The sequence below is a fragment of the Molothrus aeneus genome, chromosome 1, assembly GCF_037042795.1.
Source record: "Molothrus aeneus isolate 106 chromosome 1, BPBGC_Maene_1.0, whole genome shotgun sequence".
Classification (NCBI taxonomy): Eukaryota; Metazoa; Chordata; class Aves; order Passeriformes; family Icteridae; genus Molothrus; species Molothrus aeneus.
The window spans coordinates 46,000,012-46,024,087 of NC_089646.1; the positions used below are offsets into that span (position 1 = coordinate 46,000,012).

Here is a 24,076-nt window from a genome sequence, read left to right on the forward strand (position 1 = left end):
TAATGTTTTGACTATATTATGGACTTTGATGTCAACTTAAGTAAAAAATATGTCCCTTAATCTGCCTATGGGGTAATATGTGCTGTCTCCTTGAAATCTGAAGCTGTGCAAAATGACCCTCACTCACAGAATCAGTGAGGTTGGAAAAGACCTCTGAGATCATGGAGTCCAACCTATGACTGTCCAGCACCTTGTCAACCAGGCCATGGCACTGAGTGCAATTCCAGACACCTCCAGGCATGGTGACTCCAGCACCTCCCTGGGCAGCCCATTCCAAAGTCTAATTAGCCTTTCAGTGAAGATATTCCTCCTGATGTCCAACCTGAACCTCCTCTGGCACAGCTTGAGGCTGTGTCCTGTCCTGTCACCTGGGAGAAGAGTCTGACCCCAGCCTCCTTCCAGGCAGTTGTAGAGTGATATGGTCTCCCAGAGCCTCCTTTTTGCCAGAATAAACAAATGGCACATTGATAAGTGTGTGCACATTCACATTACGGGAATGAAGGTTTCACTTCCTCTGTAACAAACTGAAATCTTTCTGCCAAAGGAAGATATTTACCAAATATTTTCATGCAGTTCTGTTCATGCACAAAACAGGTATTTATAAGGCTCTCCATTTATTTCCCTCTGTACTGCTTACAGTATTTTCTATTTAAGTCAGGAGTTTTGAGCAGTAATTTTAATTTTTGTGTGTCTCTTTTTTCTTTTATAGGAGGTCTGCGTGACTCTTCAATATCTTTGCAGAACTCATCTAGGTAAAATAATATTGGCCAGTTCCCATATATTATTAATCACATTGCACAGAAACAAAACCTAGCGTAACTCTGTGAGATAAAGTTTTTTCTTTCAATCTTTACCTGCCTAAGATTGCTGCCTTTCTCTCCTAATATCCTTAGAGGCTTTTAAAAAAATGTATTCATAAATGAAACTGTTACACCGACATGTTGGGTTCCTCTTGGAATGCTGCCACGCAATAAATTTTCATTTGTCCACTAATTCTGCAGCTGCACTTTAGAGTTTATATGGAGAAATATCTCACTAGGAACTTCAGTCCTCTGAGGAAGCCCTAAACTAAAACAAAAAACCAAAAAGCCCTCTTCCAAGTGTAAACTGTGCCACAAGTCAGAATAATGAAAGCACATTTGGCAAATTAATTTGGCGTGTCTTAGGGAAAATGTTATACTGGATTTTTCTCAGGTGCTGCTTATGTTCTCAGCCCTTTCCTCTGCCACTACCCAACTGCACATTTCATTCATGAAGACCCTTCCCCACTTTCAGAACTGTTCTTCTCTTGTTACCAAAAGTAAAAATAGCAGTTAAAACGCCCTCCTGCTAAAACAGTTGGAAAAGAATGAAGTAAAGTAAATCAAAGTTTCCTACCACTTCATGTAAGAATTTAATTCTTTGCTATTTTATTGGTGTATTGGTATTTATGGCAGAACTCTTCAGAGCCTTGATGGAAGTCATGCACAGTTACTTCTTAAAGCTGATAAATGTGATGAAATTGGTTAAAGATGTTTTTGATGCAGGCACTTACCATCCTTTATTTGATTCATTGATCAAGAATTGATTATTTTTCCCCTTCTTGTGAGCACCAAATAAAAATGCTGACAACTTTTTTGCTGGACCATAGCACTATCTGATCCATTATTCCATTAAAACTTCCAGGAGTAAGAAGGGCATCTCCTGTTCACTGTGCAATGTATTCTTTTAGAGCTAAAGCTAGGTGCCACAGCAATTAATTGCATGTAACTGTGTGTTCTTTGTTTTTTAAATCTGCCGCATTTTTACCTCTATTGATTTCATCTACAAGTAGCATGATTTTCAGACAGACCTTTGTAAGGCTTCATATGCTTCATCTGATGGTTGCAATTTAATTTTATCAGACAGCTGATCTATTTGGAAGTAATCTAATGCATAAACATTTATTTAGTGTTGAAGGTGATGCTATCAAAGTCTTTGTGCGGGTGCGCCCCCCTTCAGACAGCACTGCATTAACCGATGGGGATCATGGCCTGTGTTTATCTGTGCTTTCATCAAACACCATCCGCCTGCACTCAAAGCCTGAGCCTAAGATCTTCACTTTTGATTGTGTTGCAAATATGGAAACAACACAGGTAATCATTTCCAGAATCTCATAACTACTGCTATTTTCACCCAAGTTTTGGCAACTACTATGCTAAGCTTTTCCAAAGATATAGTGCATCATCATCGGGTCTAATTTTTTGCAGTGGTCAGATTGGAAATGTGTTGTTACAGTATACAATGCAGTACTAAACTCTGCTAACAGTTTTGATGAGATATTTTTTTAGCTGTTAATTTCTTTAATTGGAGTTTGAATTAAAATTGAAGGTTCTATTTGTAAACATTATGGTAATGCCATAGAGAGAAAATAAATCTGCCTGTTGAGACAAATGTATAAAAATAACTGGCAGTCAGTAGCTGATATTAAGATGTGATTTCACAGAACCACAGAATATGCTGAGTTGGAAGGGACTCAACAAGGATCATCAAGTTCAACTCTTGGCCCTGCACATTTGTATTTAAGGAACTTCAAAGTTTATATTCTATTTACTCTATTTACTTCTACTTTTGCCTTTTAAATGGATGCATTGCTCACCTGGGACAAGTAATACTGTAAAGAAAATCCTTCAATTTAATTTCTGTAATATGGTGATTGACATTCTGAACGTAATTTTAATTCTGCTAGGACTCCCAATTCCATTCAAATTCTGTTTAAAAAACAAACAAAACAAAACCTCCCAAAAACCTCACCTGCTCTACGCTATTACTTGTAGCTAGGCTCTTCTTGCAGATCCAAGAGAAAAATGTGAAGACAGATGAGACTAAGTTGTGCAGCTCTGCTGAATGTGCCATTGTGCAGTGGCAAAAGTTGAAAGCTAGATTTTTTTAAGTGGCACAGGCACCTGGCCTACAGATGATATAAACTGTGTAACATAAAACTACTGGATCAAAATTATTACTATGTATTTGGGAGCTGTTACTATGATGCTGAATTTTATTATTTTTCTTTGAGTTTATCAAGGAATACAATTTTTTCAGAGCGAGTGATTTATGTCACAAAGACTTAGGATGTATCATTTTACTCTGAGAAATCCAGGGCTCATCATACATGTCTACCCTTAAGGAATGCATCTATTATATACTATAAAGTTATGGCATAGGAAACACTGGTATAACAGATACTTAAACAGGTGGTGCCAAGTGCTTTCTTTTTCCCTTGTCCCCAGGAGTCTGTGTTCTCAAGTGTGGCTAAAAACATTGTTGAATCTTGTATGAATGGCTACAATGGAACCATCTTTGCATAGTAAGTGATTTTGTAGCAATTACAGTCATTTCATAGCAATGGTGACATTTAAGGAGATCCTGCTAATAAGCAGTTGGGGTTTTAAGAGCCAGAGCCTGCCTGAGGTTTCAGTGAACTTTAAAAGTGCTTCCTTACTGCAGCACAGCATAAGGAATGTTGTTGAAGTATTGGATGGTACTCCTTGCCCCTCTTTTGGAGGAATCTCTATGTAGGTGTTATGCTTTTAACACTTAAGGCTAATAATGCCCATGTAAACCCATGTCAATCTTACTATTATTTATTTAAAAAGTGGGAAGAGAAAGCTAGTGATTGTAGAAGTTACTGTACTGTTAAAGAGAAAGCTAGTGGTTTTCAGTATGTCCATGGTAAAATGAAATGAAATTTGTTTTAACTTGACATTTGGTCAACTCAACTCAGTGACTCTTGGCTGCCTGTGGGAAAACTCATGAATGATAATTCTAAGTTTTAGAATGTTTTTAAGGTAGAAATATATCCATGACTAGTAATATGAATATCATTACAGTAACTTAATAATTTTTCATTTTGAAAACTGAGGAAGCACTTTGGTCAGAAAATGCTGACTTAAAGGGCTAATCTAATCAAAATCTTACTGGGGCGTTTTTAGTGTAGCACAGCTTTTGCAAAACTATGAAGTCCACTTTGTTACAACATACAAATGTGGAAAAATGAAGTGAAATTGCCCTGAGGTTTCTCTAGCATGATTAATAACTACATTAGAAAAAAAATCTCGAAAAGAAAAAATTACTTTAAAGTCAGATATATCCTTATATCCAAATATATCCTGAGTGACATAAAACTCTAAAGATTGACCCAAAAATTAGTTTTATGTATATATTTGAATACCTTCATTTTAATGCTAATCTCCCTTTCCAACAGAGATGAGGAAGGAAATGGTGGGTGGTAGGGGAGACAAATTGGGATTTATCTAATGGGATTTCTTGGTAAAATTTGCAGTTCTATTTTTATACCTTTTTAGCTGACTGATTTCTCAGCTTGCTTCTCTATGCTTATCTTCAGTTTAGAAAATTTTTTGTTTGCTTGTTTTAAGCTTTGACTTTTCCTTAAAAGTTGCAGATAATTGAAAAATTCAGATTAAAGTTTAGTCTCACTTTTTTTTTCTTTTTGTTAGTGGCCAGACTGGGTCAGGAAAAACCTTTACTATGATGGGTAAGTGCATGAGAGATTAATCTTTCAGTGGTTTCTTAATTTTTTTTTGTCTTGAGATGTATTCCTCATGTCAGCCACTACTCTTGAGTACTACTAATTAATTATTTTTCTAATTAAAAAAATCTCTTTAGGACCATCTGATTCTGATAATTTCACTCACAGTCTGAGAGGTGTAATTCCACGGAGCTTTGAATACTTATTTTTTCTAATTGAGCGGGAAAAGGAAAAGGTACATTTATTTTATAATTATTACTGCAGTAATGTCTCACAGTAAAGATTAGCTAGGGTTGGTAAACTGGTGCGCAGCCATTAAGTTACCAAGATTATTGCCTGAAATGTATTAATGAGAAATGCTTGCATCTAGTACTCTACCAAATTATAGTACAGTTTCTTCAGACACAAGCGTGCTCATATTTTGAGTCTAAAAATGCATCTAGGTTTCTGGATGTTGGTTGTCACCTGGGCACTAGGAATATATAGTGTGCAGAATATATATGCAATCTAATAGCTTTAGGTACATGTGAAAAGAGATTTGCTGCCATACAATGACAGACTTCATTAAACCAATCTGTTTATTGTGTAAATTACTGTGTTTTTCAGGCTGGCAGTGGAAAGAGTTTTCTCTGCAAATGCTCATTTATTGAAATCTACAATGAACAGATATTTGACTTGCTAGATTCTGCTTCAGCAGGACTCTTTCTCAGAGAACACATCAAGAAGGGAGTCTTTGTTGATGGTGCTGTTGAACAGGTGGTGTCATCTGCTGCTGAAGCATACCAGGTATTTTTTGGCACTTTTTAATGCTGGACTATTCATCTTAAATCTTACGTGGCAAATATTCCTCTTGGATTAAAGCGCATTTTTTTGCTTATTTTTGTCTGTAATGCTTTCTCCCCCCCTTTCTCCCTACTTCAAAACACAGTGTAAAAAAAGCTGTTTAAGTCAATGCTTCCTAACTATCCCATACCTGTAAGAAATCAAAAAGGTTTGGAATACCTGAATGGCAATTACAGTAATCTTTCCCCAATGCTTGCCCTACACATCTCTGAAATAGCAGGAAATGTAGTTTTCTGTGGCTAAGTGGGCTCCATGTGTTCCAGAATTGTCAGGTTTATTTCTCCATGAATGATACACATATAGATAGTACTTGTGTGACTTTAATTTTTTTTAAATTATTCTTGTGTGTACTGCTTTCAAACAGCAGTGGCACTTTCGGAGAAAAGAAGTGAATATTATAACAAGTTCTGCTACTAAGCTTGACTGCAGCTGTATCTTTTTTGCTTTTAAAATACTTGTATTGGAGAACAGTAAAAAAAGTCCTTGTCCTTGAGATTTTTAAAATCTGTTGCATGGAATTATGCCTATGGCTGCTCATGTCACCTGTGTGTGAAGTACAGTCTGATACAGCTGAAATTGTGATGTTTTTTTCATGCTTAGGTATTAACCACGGGCTGGAGAAACCGTCGTGTGGCATCGACCTCCATGAACAGAGAATCCTCCAGATCCCATGCAGTTTTCACTATCACAGTGGAATCCATGGAGAAAAACAACGAGGTTGTTAACATTCGGTCCTCCCTGCTCAACCTGGTTGACTTGGCAGGATCTGAGAGACAGAAAGACACTCATACAGAAGGACTGAGGTTAAAGGTTGGTTCTGTAGGATCTGTGGCATCTTTCTCCTTTCAGATGCAGTGCCCTGTTCCTTCCACCAAATCCATTCACTCTGATTCCCTCCTCTTTTCTAGGAAGCAGGCAACATCAATCGATCACTAAGCTGCCTGGCCCAAGTAATCACAGCACTTGTTGATGTGGGCAATGGCAAACAGAGACACGTTTGTTACCGGGATTCCAAGCTCACTTTTCTGCTACGGGTAATGTATATCCTCTGGATTTTACCTGCTACCTGGGATGTAGAAAAATATATCTCATTGGGCTTTTTAACTATTAAAAGCTGAATTCCAGTGCATTAAAGTTGTTTCATTATTGGGCAAGTGGAAAAAGATTGAAAATTACCTTTTTAGCCTAAGCAGATTTCTGATCAATCCAGTGCTGTTAACTGAAGACAAATCTATTTATTCTCATAAGCAACTGCTACATACATATTTGGAAATTTTAATGAAAAAAAAGCACATTTTCATCCTTATAATTTGGGAAATAATGTGCATCAAAGTGTAGTATTTAGAGATGTGTTGATACATTTGCTGTGATTTCCAGAATTAGCATATGTGGGCTTAGGTTTGGTCTAGTGTCAAAGATCAGTTAGATTTAGTCTCCTGCATGAGAGCTTATAGGCTCTTTTCAAAATGAACACAAAACAAAGACATAAGCAGTCAAAGATTTGTTGCACTCACCAAAATTCTGTGAAGTGTACATGAATGGCTGTAGTATATTTTTGTAGTATAATATAGTATTTGTACACATACAATATTTGTATTACATCACAGTACTGTGATCAAAGCAAGATTTCTCAGTGTTCCATCCCATTCTGTGTAGACTGATGAAACTCTGAGGAATTATGTTCTTCCAATGCAACCCAAAATACATAAAAATTGGAAGAGAATTACAACTTTGTAAGCTATTACTTTAAGTGGTTATTTTTTTGAGGTGTCTATACTGCAAAGAAGTCCACAAACATAAGCTTCACTACTACAGAGCCAGAATGCCATCAAGGCTTGTGGACTATTCTGTAGTACCAGACTATTAGTCTTTAGCTTCTCTTGAGATTTGAGAGCTACTTATTTAACAGCACAGAAATGCTGTGCATGTAAAAGGGAGAGTATCCTTTTATATCCTTGGTCAAGAATCTGGTTGACCAGATACCCCAAAAAGTTGGTTTGTGATTTTGTTTGATAGTTGCAACCAGAAGAAACATAGGTTGGAACAACGAACTGATGATGTTGAAAGTAGTGTAACCACAAATCTGTAATTACCAAAATTATTTTTGCAGTTGTTTAGAATTTTTTCCTCTCCCTGCTGTTCAGGGGAATAAAGTATCTCCATATAGTCTGGGTGTTGAAGCCACAAATAAAATCTTTATTTAAGGTCACATCCTTTATTTGAAATAAAATCTGAGAAACTTACCTTCTATGTGGATATTTGTTAAACTAAATTATTTCTGCAATTTGTTCAAAATTATGCACAGTATCTTTTAGGAGATGGCTTCATATTGTCACCAAAAACATGCAAATAAAACTAACTTCCATGTTTTTAAATAGGATTCTCTTGGTGGTAATGCAAAAACATGTATAATTGCCAACGTTCACCCAGGATCCAAATGTTTTGGTGAAACACTGTCCACTCTTAATTTTGCTCAGAGAGCAAAGTTGATTAAAAACAAGGTAAGAAAGTTATTTAATGTCTTTATTGTAGCAAGAGACACTTGTCATTTGAGGTACATATCTGCAAGCAAGGTAGCTTCACCGAAGTACTCCTGTGCTTTCACTAATTTAAGTTGATTTCGCTTATTCGAAAACAATAATTTGCATTGTGTTTTTTTTAAAGACAAATTGTTTTTGAAAAGGGCTTGTTTGCTCTTGGTTCGGAATAAAGGACAACAGCTGGACACTAAGTAATGGCTGCACACAGCTCTTATTCATTGCTTGCTCTCAGAGCACTTCATTAGAAAGGAAAAAGTAAATCTATAAAAATGCAAATTGACAAAAAACGTTCTGATTCAATGTTGTTTCTGTTCACTTGTTCTATATTAATTCTAGTGCCCAAAATGTAATTTTTCATGAGTGGTGTTTAAAAGCATGCTGTCATTTAGCTGAAACTGTCTCTGATGTATACTGCTTTGTGGGTGAAGAAGGTCCAGACAAAATTCTGCAAAAACATTACATTTTTTAACATCTAATTCTATCTGAAGTGCAACTTGCTGATCTCTCAGTGAATGGAATTTTGCTTTTTCAAGGAATTCTTCCTTTTCTAAGATGGAAGGAGTTCTCAGTAATTTTACTGGTTTGCATTCTTTGAGTTTTCTCTTATCATGTAAGATTTTTATTTATACCTTTTCCTAATTTTCTCCTATTTATAAAAGGCTGTAGTAAATGAAGATACACAAGGAAATGTGAACCAGTTGCAAGCTGAGGTCAAGAAGTTGAAAGAGCAGCTTGCTAAACTAACTTCAGTGCCATCTGTGTGCAGTATTTCTGTATCACAAGGTAAGAGTTGGAGGTGAGGGAGAATTTGCTACTTCTGTAACCCAGAAGGTTGGGGGCCTTCATTAATTTTCTGAATTAATGTTTCTGTAGGGAATGACCTACAGGGGTCACATTTTGCTTATGGATCCTATTTCCTGTACTTGTATCTGCTACCTTGCAGAAATTGTTCATGTGGTTTTATTTTCTTTCTCATGATTTTGGGTACTGGACTATGGTTATATTATATGACACCTAGATATTCTTCCACTTCTTAAGATATATGCTGCCTAATCCTTTAAGTAACCAAAAGTTTGCATGTGATTCCTTGTACATTTTAGTCAGAGGGAAGGCACAATGTTGCATTCTTTTTAAGCTCAGGGCAGGATTTTCTTTCCACTTTTCCCTTTTTGCCCCTTCCAGAAGAACCTAAGAGGGATGCTTACTTCCAACAGACATTTGATTTCAATATAAGGTGGAAATAGTTATTAGGTAATCTTCCATAAGCTTCTTATTAGGCCATTTTATCTGCAATATATATCTCAGCAGAGCTTCCCAGTCTGTTTCTCACTGAAATGCACTGCTTGATAATGTTTGATTGCAAGGTAGTAAACTTTGTCTTGTAATTCCTACTGTTTTTGTGAATCAACTCTTTCCTGACCTTGCCAAGGAATAGAAGATACAGCAGGAGAAGTTATGACAGAAGCTAGAAAGCCTTGTCTAATATAAAGCAACTGGGCTTGAGTTTTCCCAAGGAAAAAGTACTTTTATGTTAGCATACAAGTTCAGCCAGTAAAAACAAGTCAGAGATGAGGTAGGACACTGAATCATGGTTCATAAATATATGAATATTGACAGAGGGCTCAATGTTTAGACCCATGATAGAATTCTGAGGGAAAACAAGTGATGATGGTTAAACACTGAGGAAGAGTTTTGAGAAGAACCAAATATACCAGAGCTGTGTTTGTTCTGTGCAGTTTAATTATGTTTGCAATACTCAGTCACAGAAATACAAAATCTGCTTTCTGTGTGTTTCAGAAACATGATGGCATTTTAAAATATATTAAATCATGATAATGTAGCTATCATGCACATAGATACTATGGTGATTAGTATTGCATAAATAAGTAGACTTGCCTGTATTAGAACATTCAGACATGCTATTTTGAATTAATTTCTAAGTGGATTATTAAGCCCTCTTAATCCCTTGTGTGGACACTTTCCTTCCAGATTAAGACATTAATTGTCCACATAATTCAAGCTTATTTTCCTAAACTTCCTTCTCATAAACCAGTTAGTCCACTTTTAATATGTACAAACTGTACTAATAATGGCTTAGTGTTATCAAATTAATTTCAGAGGGATTTTGCATTTTATAGATATGCTTAGCTGAACAGACTGATTCTTTTACTTTTATTAAAGTCCATTGCAAGGCTGTTTAATGCTTGAACAACTTTGTTAATTATACAATTATGTAAATTACCTCTGTTCTTTATCAGCACTTGCAGGTGACTCGGAATGACTGTCTAAACAGTGTGCCCTGAGTATGGCACATGATCTTTGTGGAAGAATTACACTGTTTAAAGAATTTATTTGAATTTACTTTGCACAATTGTCATGTTATAAATGTAGAAAAACCTAAGTGGTATTTTAATAAATATTGCATTTGTTTCTTTGACTTCCCCTACAGATGCTGTTGAAAAAGGGAAAAACAACATAAATTACATGAACAACTTTCTTGAAGCAATGTTGTTCTGGGAGAAATCAGAAGGTGAAAAGAAGGTAAGAAAACACTGATATTTCTAAGTGCATTCAGTGTACTTTCTGGTGAGAGACCAGTGAGCATATTGAAGCTGACTCTCTTAATGATTTTCCTTTATTTTGAATAAAAATAGTCTGTCCAAAGATAACAAGGTTTGGTAACAAGGGAACTTAGTCAAATGACATTTAAGGTAGCATCTACAGTGGTTAAGGACAATGGCTTAGTAGTGGACTTGGCAGTGGTGGATTAGTGGTTGGATCTGATGATCATAAAAGTCTTTTCCAACTGAAACAATTCTGTTTCTATTCTGTCTTTCAAATTCTGACAAGCCATAGGATAACTTTGATAGTGTATTTAATTTTAGGGAGTGGGGGCTTTATTGGTGTTTTCTAATTTAAAAAAATTGAACAGAACAAGCTTCTGTTTTACTGAATTTGGAGTGTTTTAATCAACAGTGTGTTTTTTTAAGCAAATTCCCCAGTCATTCTCATTTTATTGTTCTTTGGTGATGGTATAGTACTGAAACAGACAAAATGGATTTTTTTTCCTAAAGAAAATTAACTGAAACAGGCACTCTAGTGATGTGCATCTGAGGTTCTTAACAGAATACTTACTCTACTAGATCACATTGGAGTTTCTAAGTATAATTTTAGCAACACGTGTACTTTTAGTTCTTGATATGAGCTAGTGCTCTCTACAAATCTGCTAAAAATGATAGTCTGTGTATTTACAAAATTACTGTTATCTGAGATTTTGCATGATTTGTCTGCCTGACATATGTATGTAAGATGTGCACCTTAAAAATTCACTAAATCTGTCTATGTACTTTCTAAGAATTTATTAGAAAAAGTGGCACAGCTAGAAGAGCTGTGTGCCAAGAAGGAAAAATTTGTTCAGTCCAATAAAATGATTGTTAAATTCCGGGAACACCATATTGTTCGCTTGGAGAGGTTGCATAAAGAAGCTGGTGGAATGTTATTGCCAAAAGAGCAAGATGATCTCCTCAGTGACTTGAGGGAGGAAGTGCAGATACTCAGAGAACAGGTAAAGTCTTTGTTTTTTCTTTTCTGGAACAGTTTGGTTTTATTTTGTGAGATAGCTCACGTGTTGTAGTCCTGTGATGGGTGAATAGGGGCTTTTTAGGAAGTTCAAGCAGAAAAGCAGAGGATGGGTGGTGGGTTCCCTTATAGAAGCATCTCAAACACATAGGGCTTCCCTATGGGAGAGACAATGGCTGGGTTTAGAGTTTGAGTTTGCCTAAGAGGAGAGTTTAGTAGGAGTGATGTTGTGGTGGGAGCTTGCCACAGGCCACCTGATCTGGGTTAGGCAGAGGACCAAGTTTCTTTTCAGCAACTCAAGGAAGTCTCCAAATCACAAATCCTCATTCAGATGGCAGACTTCAAGCTCTATGACATCAGTTGAAAGGGAAAGACAGCAGGATGGCAATAATGCCGTGGGTTTTGAAAGATAATACACATGCCAGGTAGACATATAAAGGGGCATGTGGTCCTGGAGCTGTTTGAAGAACAGCTTTGGCTTATTCAGGTGTCTGGTAGGTGTGGTATCATTTGTGAGGCAGTTATGAAGAGCAAAGAAACACAAGAGAGAAGGCAAATTCTTGAAAAGCAATTTCCTCCAACACAAAGAGGGAAGAGGAGTAAATGTCTTGGCAGAGCAGCATAAATCTGTAGCTCATAATTGAGCTTCAAAGGAAAGGGAGGAGGAAAAGAAACAAAGTTCAGGACAGTCCTTTATTGACTACAGAAACATTACTATGGCTTGCAAGGAAGATGCCATTACTGTGGTGTTTAGAAAGCCAAAGTTTTAAATTAAAATGGAAAAGGGTATCAAGAGCAGCAAGAAAAGCATCCTACTGCTTTATTACCAGTAAAAGAGTAATCACATAAGATGTAAATTCACTGTCTTGAGAATGGATTCCAAGGCAGTAAGGAAACTAACCAAAGAAAAACTGAGTAGTTATAACCACTGTGGGAAACGCCTCTTTTCCTTTTCTATTACAGTTTAATCCTTATTAAAGGTAGTAGAATAACAGCTAGATAGCTATAGCATTGTCTGGAAAATAAAAACTGTTGAATAAAATATTGATTACCACAGATGGAGCAACACCCACGAATTGCAAAGTATGCCATGGAGAACCATAATCTCAGAGAGGAGAATAAAAAACTTCGTTCTTTACAATCAGTTAAAAAGGCCCAAGAAATTGATGCTCAGACCATTGCAGAGCTAGAAAAAGCTTTTTTGGAAGCTTCAGCCACAGAGAAAAGTACTAAAGGTAAAAAAAATGTTTTCCAGATCAATGTGCTTACTGTGTTTCTGCTGTGTGCAGCATAGTGTTGAAAATGTCTGTCTTGATGTATTTTTGCCTTCCTCAAAGTGGTACCTGAAGACTGATAAAACAATTTCACTTAATTGTATTCATGTTGGCTTCCAGCAATAGGGAATTTTGATTTGCATTTTGTGAAACTCATCTATAATCTCATTTTGTGCCCCTTAGTTATCATGAAGACTGCAGTAATATTAATTATTACTGGTTTTCATGTGGACTGTTGCCAGTACCTATTTTTGTCAATTTCAATTGCTGCTGTGCTGTTCAAAAGCTGAAAAACACTTTCATTCTAGTGAAACTTTAGGTATTTGAGCTTCTGTGTGATTTCAGAGGGTCTGTGTTTGTTCTTTAGGTCACCGCTTACATTCCAGCACCATGTCAGTGGAAGGCAACTCGCTGGCATCTGTGGAAAGGCTGAAAGCTCATCTGCTGCAGACCCAAGCTGAACTGGCATCTTCAAAGCAAGAATATGAAGAATTTAAAGAGCTAACCAAGTGAGACAAAGCAGTATTGAGATATCTGTAATTAAGTGGTTTTAAGTCATATCGATTTTTGAAAGACTCAGATCCTGATTATACCGACTAGGCTGGTTCTTTGCATGTAAGAAAGGGCCAGCTTGAGGATAATGGTATGCACACACAGGGTATGTTCCTGTTGAACTTGCTAATTCCCAGTCTAGGGAACAGCCATCATTGAAGCTGAAGGTATATCTGCACTGCTGCAGGTTTCCTTGTCTTTTCCAAAGCCACTCTTGATAGCAAGATGCAGAAAAATGCTTCACACCATGCAGGAGATGGACATACCCTTTAATTCTGGTAGTCACCTCCTTAACAGCACTGGGAGAGTTTGGCTTAGTTTCCATGCAGAGCAGATGTCTTCAGTAATTGAAATATTACAGGTGGAGGTACTGACAGGAAGTAGGAGTTGATGGGATAGGGGAGAATGAGAGGGGTATTCGGGGGTTTGGTTTTTTGCAACAATAATTTTTAATATAAAAGTCTGCAAGTTTGAATCAACATAAATGTAGAATCCAAGCACCCGAGAAAACTCTGGATGACCTGTTGGTTAATTTTTTATCTCAATTTCAAAGATTTTTAAGAAGGCAATAAAACTGTTATCTTGAGACTTGTTATGGGAACAAAGGTTTAATTCAAATCAGAGCCAAGACATGGTGTCAGTAGTACATTTATATCCATTGTATCCATAAACATGAGGTAAGGCTCTACTATGCCCTTATTAATGTAGTAAAGAATTTACTGTCATTGTTCTCCTAGAGGGCATCACAAGATAATGGGAATGGCCTTACTAATACCTTCAGTGTTCATATGCATGTGAATAATACATTACTTCACTTGATTAACCCCATTTCTGAAAAATTCAGATCTTGTAACTGCAGATAGAAGAAAAATAACATTTCCAGCAAATGTAATGCAAACCTGGAAGGCAAAAGGGACCTGATACTTTTTAAAATTTATTTTAATTGTACCTAACAATGTTGCTTTCTGTTGTTTTCAGTGAAATTAAAGTGTCATTCTAAAAGCATCAGGCACAATTTTGCCTCCCCACTTCTATTTTTACAAAGTAGCTTTTAAATCCTTTTTGTTCTTTTAGGCAATTGTGCAAATCTGTATTTTTATTGTTAGGTTTCTGTGTAGCAAATCCTATCAACTTTATAAATAATAGTATTATGATCTACTGAGATTATCAATTCAGCAGTCCATCAATTGTTCCATATCATTAATTGCAGTAATCTCTTTATATTTTTATATAGTGATTAGTTTATTTTTCTGCCCATTAAATAGATTTTTATTTTATGTATTCCATGTTTTGTGAATGTCTTACTTTCTTGTTAGTATGTATGCACTTTATTATCAATTACCAACATTTTCTTGGTGGAGTGCAGTCAAACAGAAATGTGTTTTTCAGCCTTTGGAGTCACTAAATTTCACTAAACTTAAACTTGTTTCCAGTTTCAGAGTAACTGAAACTTTACATACAGGTTACATATGCTGTAGCTGAATAAAAGTAGAGTAAAATAGCCATTTCATAAAAACAACATATGCTAATTTTTCTGCTGTCCAATTGCAGTCAGAACTTCTACTCTGTTCCCTAAGTTTTGCTGCAGATGCCAAGAGCATGAGGGAAAATTATTGCATTAAACTGCCAAGAGATTAAATAGCATGTTTCCATTTGTGCATAGACTTTGACCCTACCATTATAACAGTAATGGCAACTATCACAGTAAAGCATGTAGTTCTGCAAAATACCTAGTGAAAATTATTCCTAAATTTCTGCTCAACTGTTGGATTTCAGCTAAAGGGCAAAATAATCTTAACAGAGCAGCACTTTCAAAAAAAAAAAGTCTTTAAAGGATTTTCTTTAATCCTGGCAAGCTCCAGTTTAGACTTCTCATATAACTGGATAACATTTTTAAAGCTTAAAACCATATTGGTATGGGTGATATCACTTTCTCATAAAAGGAACTGCAGAGCTCTCAGCTTATTTCTTACTATGTAACGGATTTTTTTTCTGACATGTTTAGTTATCCATCTGCTTGCTTCATTATGCAGGCACAAATAAGCTCCTTAGCTTTTTAATTTTTTAGACGTTATTTTTTACTTTTTAATACAGCAGTAGTGGCTTTCTTCTCAAAATAATGCATTTTGGTGTTTGGGTAAAGGTTCAGCTACAGTTTGCTCATTGGCACTACTGTAGAGTATCCTTACTGATAGGAAGGCATACTCATGGAGTCATTTTGACAGTAGCAAAATACTTCCTAACAGGAAAAAACAGATGGAACTGGAATCAGAGCTCCAATCCCTTCAGAAAGCCAACCAACATCTTGAAAACATTCTGGAGGCAACCAAAGCACACAAGCGCCAAGAAGTCTCTCAGCTCCATAAGCTACATAGAGAAAACCTTAAGGTATGAGAATAAGTTTTTTTAAGGCCACACATACTTACTCCTGAGTTGTGCAAGAGTACAGACTGTCCTTTGTGTGATCTCTTAGCCTAACTAGTTTTCTGGAATGTTTTCCATACATGATAAAACAAATAGGCTACTTTTTGTTTTTGGAGTTTTAACTGAATGACTGCTACTGTCATCAGATGACAAATCTGAAGAAGTAATAGTAATTCAGAACTAGCCACTTTAAGTATTTTATTTAATTATTCTGCCTATAGAATTCAAAAAATACAATATCAGACAAAGTTTTAATTTCATTTTACAGTTAAAATAAAGGCTGCTTTGTAATCTTTGTAACAGAGCATAACCACTCCAACTAGAGCTTACCAGCTAAGGTCTCGTCTTGTGCCACGAATAAGCCCAGATTATAATTTTGAAGATTTTCAGCATTGTGAAGAGATGATGGATGACATTCTAAAAGAGCCAGTTCCTCCAGAGATAAGTGAACAAGCATGTGAAGCCATTGCTGAGGAGCTCAAAATGGCACAGGTGAATGTTCTGAATAGAAAGTGAAGTGTATGTGCAACTTAATTAAAAAGCAGGCTTTGCCCTGAAATACCTCCCCTGCACCAAGTGCATTTTGATTTGCATGGGAAACTGAAGCCTCTCATTAATACTTAACACTAAATAGTTCTCTATACATTGTACTTGAAAGAGGATTTACAACAAAAATACTGAAAGTGATTTGAAGGTTGAATATCATAAGTAGTTTGTTGCAGGATGTTCATACTTTTTTCTATATAAACCTGATAACTTGTCTCTGAGGAATCCTCTTTATAAGTTGACAGCTACATTTGGAACAGTATATAAGCTTAATATATAATACTGCATTATTTGAAGAAACCTGCCAAATAATGCTTTTCCACCATTATACATTGTCTTGTATCTTTTCTAGTGGGCAGGGAAGGTCTTTTGTCACATAGAAGAATACTACATATTTATCTGAACTACTCTCTAGAAGCTGGAGCCAACTTCAGTGCATGAAAAACCCTGGCACAGCAGCCAAAACCTCTTTTTGATGCTTACCATAGTACAGAGATCCTGTAAGAAGTTTAACTAGTCTATGTTTTGACTAATTTCTTTTTAAAGCCTTATTTTTCCAAGATAAACATGTGTCGGAAAGCTAAGTGTTTTTTGGATTCAGTCCTTGTATTCACTGATGGATTTTCTTGTGTTTTGGTAGTTAAGTTAGAAATAGGAGAAATAAGCTACTTAAGATACTAGTTGATTTTTTGAGTGTTCTGTTTTCTGTTGGTTCAGGTCAGAAAAAAAGAAACTTGTTGACTTTCTATATTTAATAAACACAGACTGCCATATGGCATGTGAAAAAAAGTGCAAGATGGGTGCTCTAATTTTGAGTGTCTGTTGTGTCACAGGAGCAACTGAGCACAATGCAGACAAAGCTGGATGAAGAAGAAAGCAAGAATATGAAACTCCAGCAGCATATTAATAAACTAGAGCATCACTCTGCACAAATACAGGAGGTGAGAGAACAATGTAATATAGGGCTCATGTAACTATCCTACAGTCATACTGCTCTGTTGTCTGGTGAGGTCTTGCAAGGTTACTCGCATTTTGACAAATTTACATAGCATCATAACTGCAAGAAGATAAGGATTTAAAATCATGGAATAGTTTGGTTTGGTTTAAAGGTCATCCAATCCAACCCCCCTGGAGTTGGAGTAAGCAGAGAAGGTTCATATAACGTAACACTGCAGTTTTGAGTTTGGTTTTGTTGTTTTAAATCTTGTGAATCCAAGCCTGCTTGAGCTTAAAAATAAGCAAATAAACATTGTTGTGGTTGGGTTTGGCCAACTTCATGATTTTTGGAAAACAGCTATAGCAACAAGGAGATTTTAAACTTTGGAATGCTGAAAATATTCATCTCAGTCAGAACTACCTATCAGATATTTGCAAGTCTTTCTTAATTGGTTTATCATAGAAAAGGAGATAAGCCCTGTATTCTTTCCACATCAGTCTCACTTGTGATATCTGTGATATCAGCTCCTAAGCTGTGGGTTCCTTTTAAATGAACTTTTTAGATAAAGTAATGTCTTCAGTTATATATATTATTTTTTCCTTGGACATTGAGGGATTTCAGAGTCACCAAATACTGAATTTAAAGAAAAATGTGTTTATAATCAGTTGATGAAATGCTTTAATACATCATTATATTATTGTTACAGTGTGTGGCCTACCCACTCCCACACTTCCTTCTATTTAAAAGATTTTACTTTTCTTTTCAAGCTTCTTTCATCTGAAAGGAATGACTGGAGTAAAGAGCGCCAGGAGCTCCTTGAACAGATAAAATCACTTGAAAAGCAGCTTCAGGAAAGTCAAAACAATGCTGATTGTAAGTCTTTGTAATACTAAAATTTCATTAAAAGTTTGGAAGTGTCTTACTGTTTTAAATCAACAATAGCACATGCTGAGTAACTATTTGGCATGTTAGACATTCTGGTTTGATTTTTTTTTTTCTTATAAAGAAAGCAATTTTTAATACTTGCATATCATCTTTGCCTAGTCTTGCACAGTATACAATATTCAAAATGGTTCTGTCTTTGAATATGGAGGAGGTACAGGATACAGTATTTAAAATGAAAATATTAAATAAAAACAAAGGATTAAACCTCTATTGTCTATGTAAATTACAGTGATATTGTCTGGAATGCTTTTGATTCACCTTTAAAGTCAGTGTTTTGTTGACCCTTTCCGATCATGAAGCCTTTTTGTGTGTGACTTTTGAGATTAATTCCACTGAAAACATGCAGAGCTTTGTGATCCCAACAGGATCTGTAGCATTCTGTGTCCTATATCTAGCGCAGTTTTCCAAATAACATGTAAATTATTTTGGGGTTTTTTGACAGTATTGACAAGTGAAGTCCATGACTTGCGTATTGTCCTGCAGTCTGCAGACAAGGAGCTGTCTGATGTAAAACTGGAATATAATGCCTTTAGGGAAAAACAAGAGAGAGAAATAAGTCAGCTTTCTGGTAGACATATGGATGTACAGTTCCAGCTGGACAGTGTCAGGTATGATGGCAGTTTGGTACAATGCCTTGTCATCCCTTCTGGATGCATCCAGCGATTTAGTCATCCTCTCCTGTGTGTGAACTTACACTTCACATGTTTTCTTTAAAGTTGCTGGTTTGTGTTTGTCCTTTGTTTGTTTGTTGGGGGGTGTTTGGTTGTTTGGGTTGTTTGATTGGGGTTTGTTTGCTCTGTTCTTTCATGCCTATTTCAGACAACATGGTGGAATTATTAGAAAGAAAACAAAATGTGCCTGCCTTAATTTTGCTTTCCTATATAATTTTCTCATTAAATAGGATATATCTATAAACTTGCTGCTCTCCAAAATTTAAGTCAGTTTGGTCGCATGAAGCAGGTGACGTAATGACACTGCTCTAAAAATTACAAGCAGAAAGAAATCACAAAAAATAACTGAAGTTTGAGTATCAAAGCCAGAAAAGCTCATTGCCTTGTCTGCAATAATTGCAGTTATCATCAGGAGAGGATAATCAGTATGATTTTTAATCACTAATGTGATTTAGTTATGTTGGGTTTTGTTGCTGTTTTGTTTAGTTTGTTTTGTTGTGCTTTGGTTTTATGTTTTGGGTTTGTTTTTTATTCCTGGAAAACTTCACTCATTTTGTATTATAGCAGCTCATGTCTTAGCTGAAGTAATTTTTTGAATGAGGCATTGTAAGACCAGGAACCTGGAACTGAAATTAAATGCTGTGGTTGTATTGGTGCATTCTGTGTCAGCAGAAATACTGTTTGGAGAGTATTCTTTCCCTCTGTATATTATTTGGATATTTTAAAATACAGTTGATTGGAGTATTTTTATAAGGACACAAACCCTTACTAGATTATTTGGTCTGGGTTTTTTTATGAAGGCTAGAACATGAAAAGATTCTTGAAGAAAAGGCAAGCCTGCAGGATGACTACGACAATTTGCAGGAGGTGGCCAAGTTTGAGACAGACCAGCTGAAGCAACAACTTGAGGAGGGGAAGCAAGAAGCAGAAGCAATGAAAACTGAGCTGAGTGTAAGACAGTCAAGGATTTTAAAGGACTTGATTATACAGAACCCAGACTGCCTAATTTCTATTATTGTATCACTGATAACATTACACAGTAGTAATAGGTTTCTTAGTGATTTCATTTGGAAGATGTACCCAAATTCTTTTTCCAAACTTAGTGCAAGATTTTTGCAACCACAGGCTATCAGAAATACCCAGTAACATCATGAATAGTAAGTTTTTAGGCTGAAGAAATTGCTCTGGAAATGTTGAGGGAGATGGATTAATTGCTAAAGGAATAAGATGCTTCTTTGGAAAAGAATCTTGACATTGAAAAGCTGAGATGACCTTTTATCTCCGGGCTAGCCAAGACTAGCCTAATTATTCTATCTTTACAAAGCAGTTTCTTAAAAATTTTCATAGTGGATGTGATCTTGTTAAAATGATCTATGGCTTGTGGTGGATCACTGTGCTGCAATTTAGTTGATACTGTCCTTAAAAGCCTGTCAGACTGCAGTGACTGCAAAACAGCAGCAAGGTTGCTCAAGGGATTTTGCAAATAATTTTGCCTGTGTTTCTGCAGGGTATGTAGTGCCTGCTCGGCAAGTTTGATATAAATTTTCCTTATTAGTGTTTAAGAGAATGCTGACAGATTGAATATTATTGATTTAAACTCTGTATATTTCAATATTTTGAACAAATACAGAAATTTAAAATGCCCCCAAATTAATCTACAATTGAAAATTCTAAATTTTCCCTTCACAGCCTTGGATATTGAGGAACATCATAGCTATATGAAACTATTATTAATGGCAGGTGAAAAGATTTGATTACTTAATAGAAATAAGCCTTTACTTTTGAACGTCTTCACGACAAACTAAAGATCTTCCAGTTTCCAGTTAAGGTTTTCTGGGGTGGTTGGGTTTTTTCAGCCATCTTAAGGATTTGTTTAGATTTTTATTTTCTTAAATTGCTTTAGATACCTTATATTGTAACTTCTTATAGCAAACATATATTTTGATATTCTAGAACCTTTTGCAGCTTCTGAAAACAGAAAAAGAACATAATGAAAAACTAACATTACAATTACAAGAAGACAAAGAAAACAATTCAAGGTAAGCTTTAATTAGCAGTAGGGTTTATTTTCATCCGCCCTCATTGGTGCTATATGTTATATTCAGATGGGGATCCTATTTGTAGAGGTGTTTTCTCCAGATGGGCTTTTTATTTCATCCAAATCAGAACAGCAATTCTTTTTTATTTAAAGTAATTTCATTGTATAGTTTTTCATGTCAAAGATAAAATTCTGCCACTGGTAGCAGTGTAAGGCTAGTAACTAAAGTATTAGACTTTTGTATAGCACTTGGGAAGGTGATAACTGAAGAACTTAAAAAAATTAAGTGCAAATAAAATAAACTCATATCACTTTGTTCTTGTTAAAATTTCTCTTACATTTCTAGTGAGAAATATAATCAAAACATGTTTTTATTTTTACCAGGGAGCTGTTGAAAGTACTTGAAAAGGGACAGGTGGAGAAACCATTTTCAGAATTGGAAACACAGTGTGAGCAGCAGGTACAACAGCAGATTTGAATATGTGAATTGTGTGTTCGTGGCTTTCCTTGGGCATTAATAACAAATTTTATTGGTGTACTGACTGTTAGCTTGATCACTAGCAAAATAAATGTAGAGTGCTCAGGCTACGTACTGTTTTGTTAAGCTACTGGTTAATTTTTTTAGGTAAGGTTAAAAACTTACTTTTTTTTTTCATGACTTGGTGCTTTATAAAATACACCAAAGGTAGGGAAGACATTCCTTCATAAATATGATTTCCTCTAGGAAGCAAAACTGAGGACATTGGAACAGGAGCTGGCTGCTGCTGAAGAGACTATTGCTTCTTTGAAGAAGACAAATGATACAGATAAGGTTTGGGCTTATTTCTGTGTCTGATACACACTCTTGTGGGTAACTATGTTCTGTAATAGAGATGAAAGACCAGAGCCTTCCTGTGCTGCTCAGTAATTTTGTGCTTTTAGGCAATCCTGGCTATATAGCCAAGTAAAATAAATCCTACTTTTTCCTAGCACAGACTTGGTAGGGAGGTAGGAAACTGGCATGCATTCAGAGAAAAGACAGGCTGACTGAAAGTTAAACAAAAACCAAAAATGAAGGTAAAACTGTCTACTGGGCAAAACATTGAATGCCTAAACAATGCATAATTCCCCAGATGATTAATAGAGCCTTCCATTCAGGGCTCTGCTGTAATGGGCAGATGGAAAAGGTAAGAAAGGTGTTGTAAGAATGTCATTGTGTGTCACATTATTAGTAAAATCAAAGCACTTCTTGACGCCAAGACTGTTGTAGTATGAAAACTGAGTTCCCCTAGTGCAAGCATATGTGCTGTCTATAAAACAGGCACAAGAAATCACATGGTGTGTTTACTGCCTGACATGATGCAATGATAAGTATTGCTTTTTCCATCATAAACCCAAAAATCTGACATGCATAAAGTCAGAATCACCTGGTATTGTCAGTGCAGTGGTGTTTCTTGAATGTGCCTTTTTCCATTACAAACAAACATACCCTTAAATTATAGTAGTTCTGTTCTCCTATTAGTAAAGCATTACTAAGACTAAATCAGCAGGCTAGTCTTCTCTTCTAAGGAACACTGCAGGATATTTAGCTCTTTCTTTAAGTGCTTAGAACAAAAGCCAGTGATTTAGCAATGAATTTTCTGTCTATTTTTATATGTGCAGTTTGAGGACTCATTTTCACCTGATTGATTAATGTTTAGGATTGACAAATTATATACCAAAAAAGTCCAGTTATACATTATATGGATTTTATATGTATTTTATCAGGATTAATTTTTTTATGTTGCAGGAAGTTGTAACTGACTTGATGAGACAGATCCAGGAGCTGAGGTCTTCAATTAATCATAAAACTGAGTCCATAGATGGGCTGACAAGAGAGCTGGAGGATATAAATGTATGTTCTGTCATTTTGAAGGACGTGGTATCGTTCTTTAGAATGGGATGCAATGGCATGTCTTATCACAGGTCTCAAACAGTATAACTTGCTGCAGTGTTTTAGAAGGAAACTTCTTTGTTTTGACATGTTGACATCTTCTGAACATTTTATGCCTAAGGCTGTCTCAAAAAGTGAACCCTCTCCATGTGGTGGGTAAAAAGCTGTGTCTCTAAAGGGACCTATTCACCTACTGTAAACTCCACTCAGCTGACAGTCACATTTAGATTTTCTCAGAAATTGGCAATTTAAGACCTCAGCAATTGAAGCTGAATTGTAAATTTATTTTTTATGGAGTGAATTTTTATGTTGCTGGTATTACTATGTTCTACATCTGAAAACAAGTATAAAGAACTAAAACTGTGTATTTGAATAACTATGAATAAATATGATGCCTTTGCTTTATTAAAATAGGTCTGGTTTGAAAATTGATAGAGAAACCAACAGAATGCTTTACATAATATATTACGTGTGAACTATGAATGCCAAAGGTTCTATAGAAGAAAAATGTTGATCAGACAGATTTCTAAATAAGGCTATCTCTTCAATAATGGTTTTAGTGGGTAATATGTATTGTGGTGGCTAATTCACATTAATAATCTTTTTATATCATTCTGACAACTAATCTCTACAAACAATTTGTATAATTTAGCAAGTAAAATATATCATTCTGGTTTTAGTCATTGTCACTAATTTCTAAATGTAATTGTCATCAAAAGATTTGTGATGTACATTTATTTGGTTTCTGTTTGCCAACTTTACCTGATAACATGTTTTTCTAAAATATTTTAAATCTGATTGAATGCTTTTTGTAGTACAAGTATAATATTGTTCTGGCTGCAAAAGAAGAAAGCACAGGAATCATAGAAGATCAGGAAAAGAAGATTGAAGAACTGAAGGAAGCCTTGGAAGGAAGAGAAATAGCTGATAACATTGAGGTAAAAACATTAATGTTGGTGTCTTATGATTATTTTTTCAACCAGACCAACTGGATGTAGTTTTGCTTAAAATGCTCATGTAAAACTTAACCTCATTTTAGTTCAAACTACAGCTAGTTAAGCTGTTCGTAAAAGAATTTTTCATGAGATACCTGACAAATTCTGTTAAATTACCATGTTACTTGACATAAATATTTTATAAGCTACTTCATAAAAGCCTATGCTAAGAGCCTGGTTTAATTTTGTTAAGGCCACTAAGGAATCATCAGCTGAATTTAATGGCAGCTTTAGATGATGCAGCTGAGAAATTAAAATACGTAGAAGAATATATTATGTTCCACAGTGTCTCTTCCCTCACTGCACTATATTC

General features: G+C 35.6%; 1 protein-coding gene across 1 annotated transcript in view; it reads left to right on the forward strand.

Annotated features, from left to right (window-relative positions):
- The window catches only part of KIF15 (kinesin family member 15), a 33,714-nt gene that overhangs the window by 856 nt on the left and 8,782 nt on the right, over window positions 1-24,076 (forward strand). Inside the window, exons 2-26 of the mRNA XM_066571990.1 lie at window positions 710-752; window positions 1,931-2,114; window positions 3,249-3,325; window positions 4,476-4,513; window positions 4,645-4,742; window positions 5,114-5,293; window positions 5,951-6,160; window positions 6,259-6,384; window positions 7,729-7,851; window positions 8,550-8,673; window positions 10,340-10,431; window positions 11,246-11,455; window positions 12,527-12,704; window positions 13,111-13,252; window positions 15,542-15,683; window positions 16,023-16,211; window positions 17,099-17,206; window positions 17,970-18,075; window positions 18,590-18,755; window positions 19,619-19,769; window positions 20,772-20,857; window positions 21,241-21,316; window positions 21,581-21,667; window positions 22,625-22,729; window positions 23,584-23,706. Coding sequence (XP_066428087.1) covers window positions 710-752; window positions 1,931-2,114; window positions 3,249-3,325; window positions 4,476-4,513; window positions 4,645-4,742; window positions 5,114-5,293; window positions 5,951-6,160; window positions 6,259-6,384; window positions 7,729-7,851; window positions 8,550-8,673; window positions 10,340-10,431; window positions 11,246-11,455; window positions 12,527-12,704; window positions 13,111-13,252; window positions 15,542-15,683; window positions 16,023-16,211; window positions 17,099-17,206; window positions 17,970-18,075; window positions 18,590-18,755; window positions 19,619-19,769; window positions 20,772-20,857; window positions 21,241-21,316; window positions 21,581-21,667; window positions 22,625-22,729; window positions 23,584-23,706 — 3,164 coding nt within the window. The remainder of the gene's footprint in view (window positions 1-709; window positions 753-1,930; window positions 2,115-3,248; window positions 3,326-4,475; window positions 4,514-4,644; window positions 4,743-5,113; window positions 5,294-5,950; window positions 6,161-6,258; window positions 6,385-7,728; window positions 7,852-8,549; window positions 8,674-10,339; window positions 10,432-11,245; window positions 11,456-12,526; window positions 12,705-13,110; window positions 13,253-15,541; window positions 15,684-16,022; window positions 16,212-17,098; window positions 17,207-17,969; window positions 18,076-18,589; window positions 18,756-19,618; window positions 19,770-20,771; window positions 20,858-21,240; window positions 21,317-21,580; window positions 21,668-22,624; window positions 22,730-23,583; window positions 23,707-24,076) is intronic.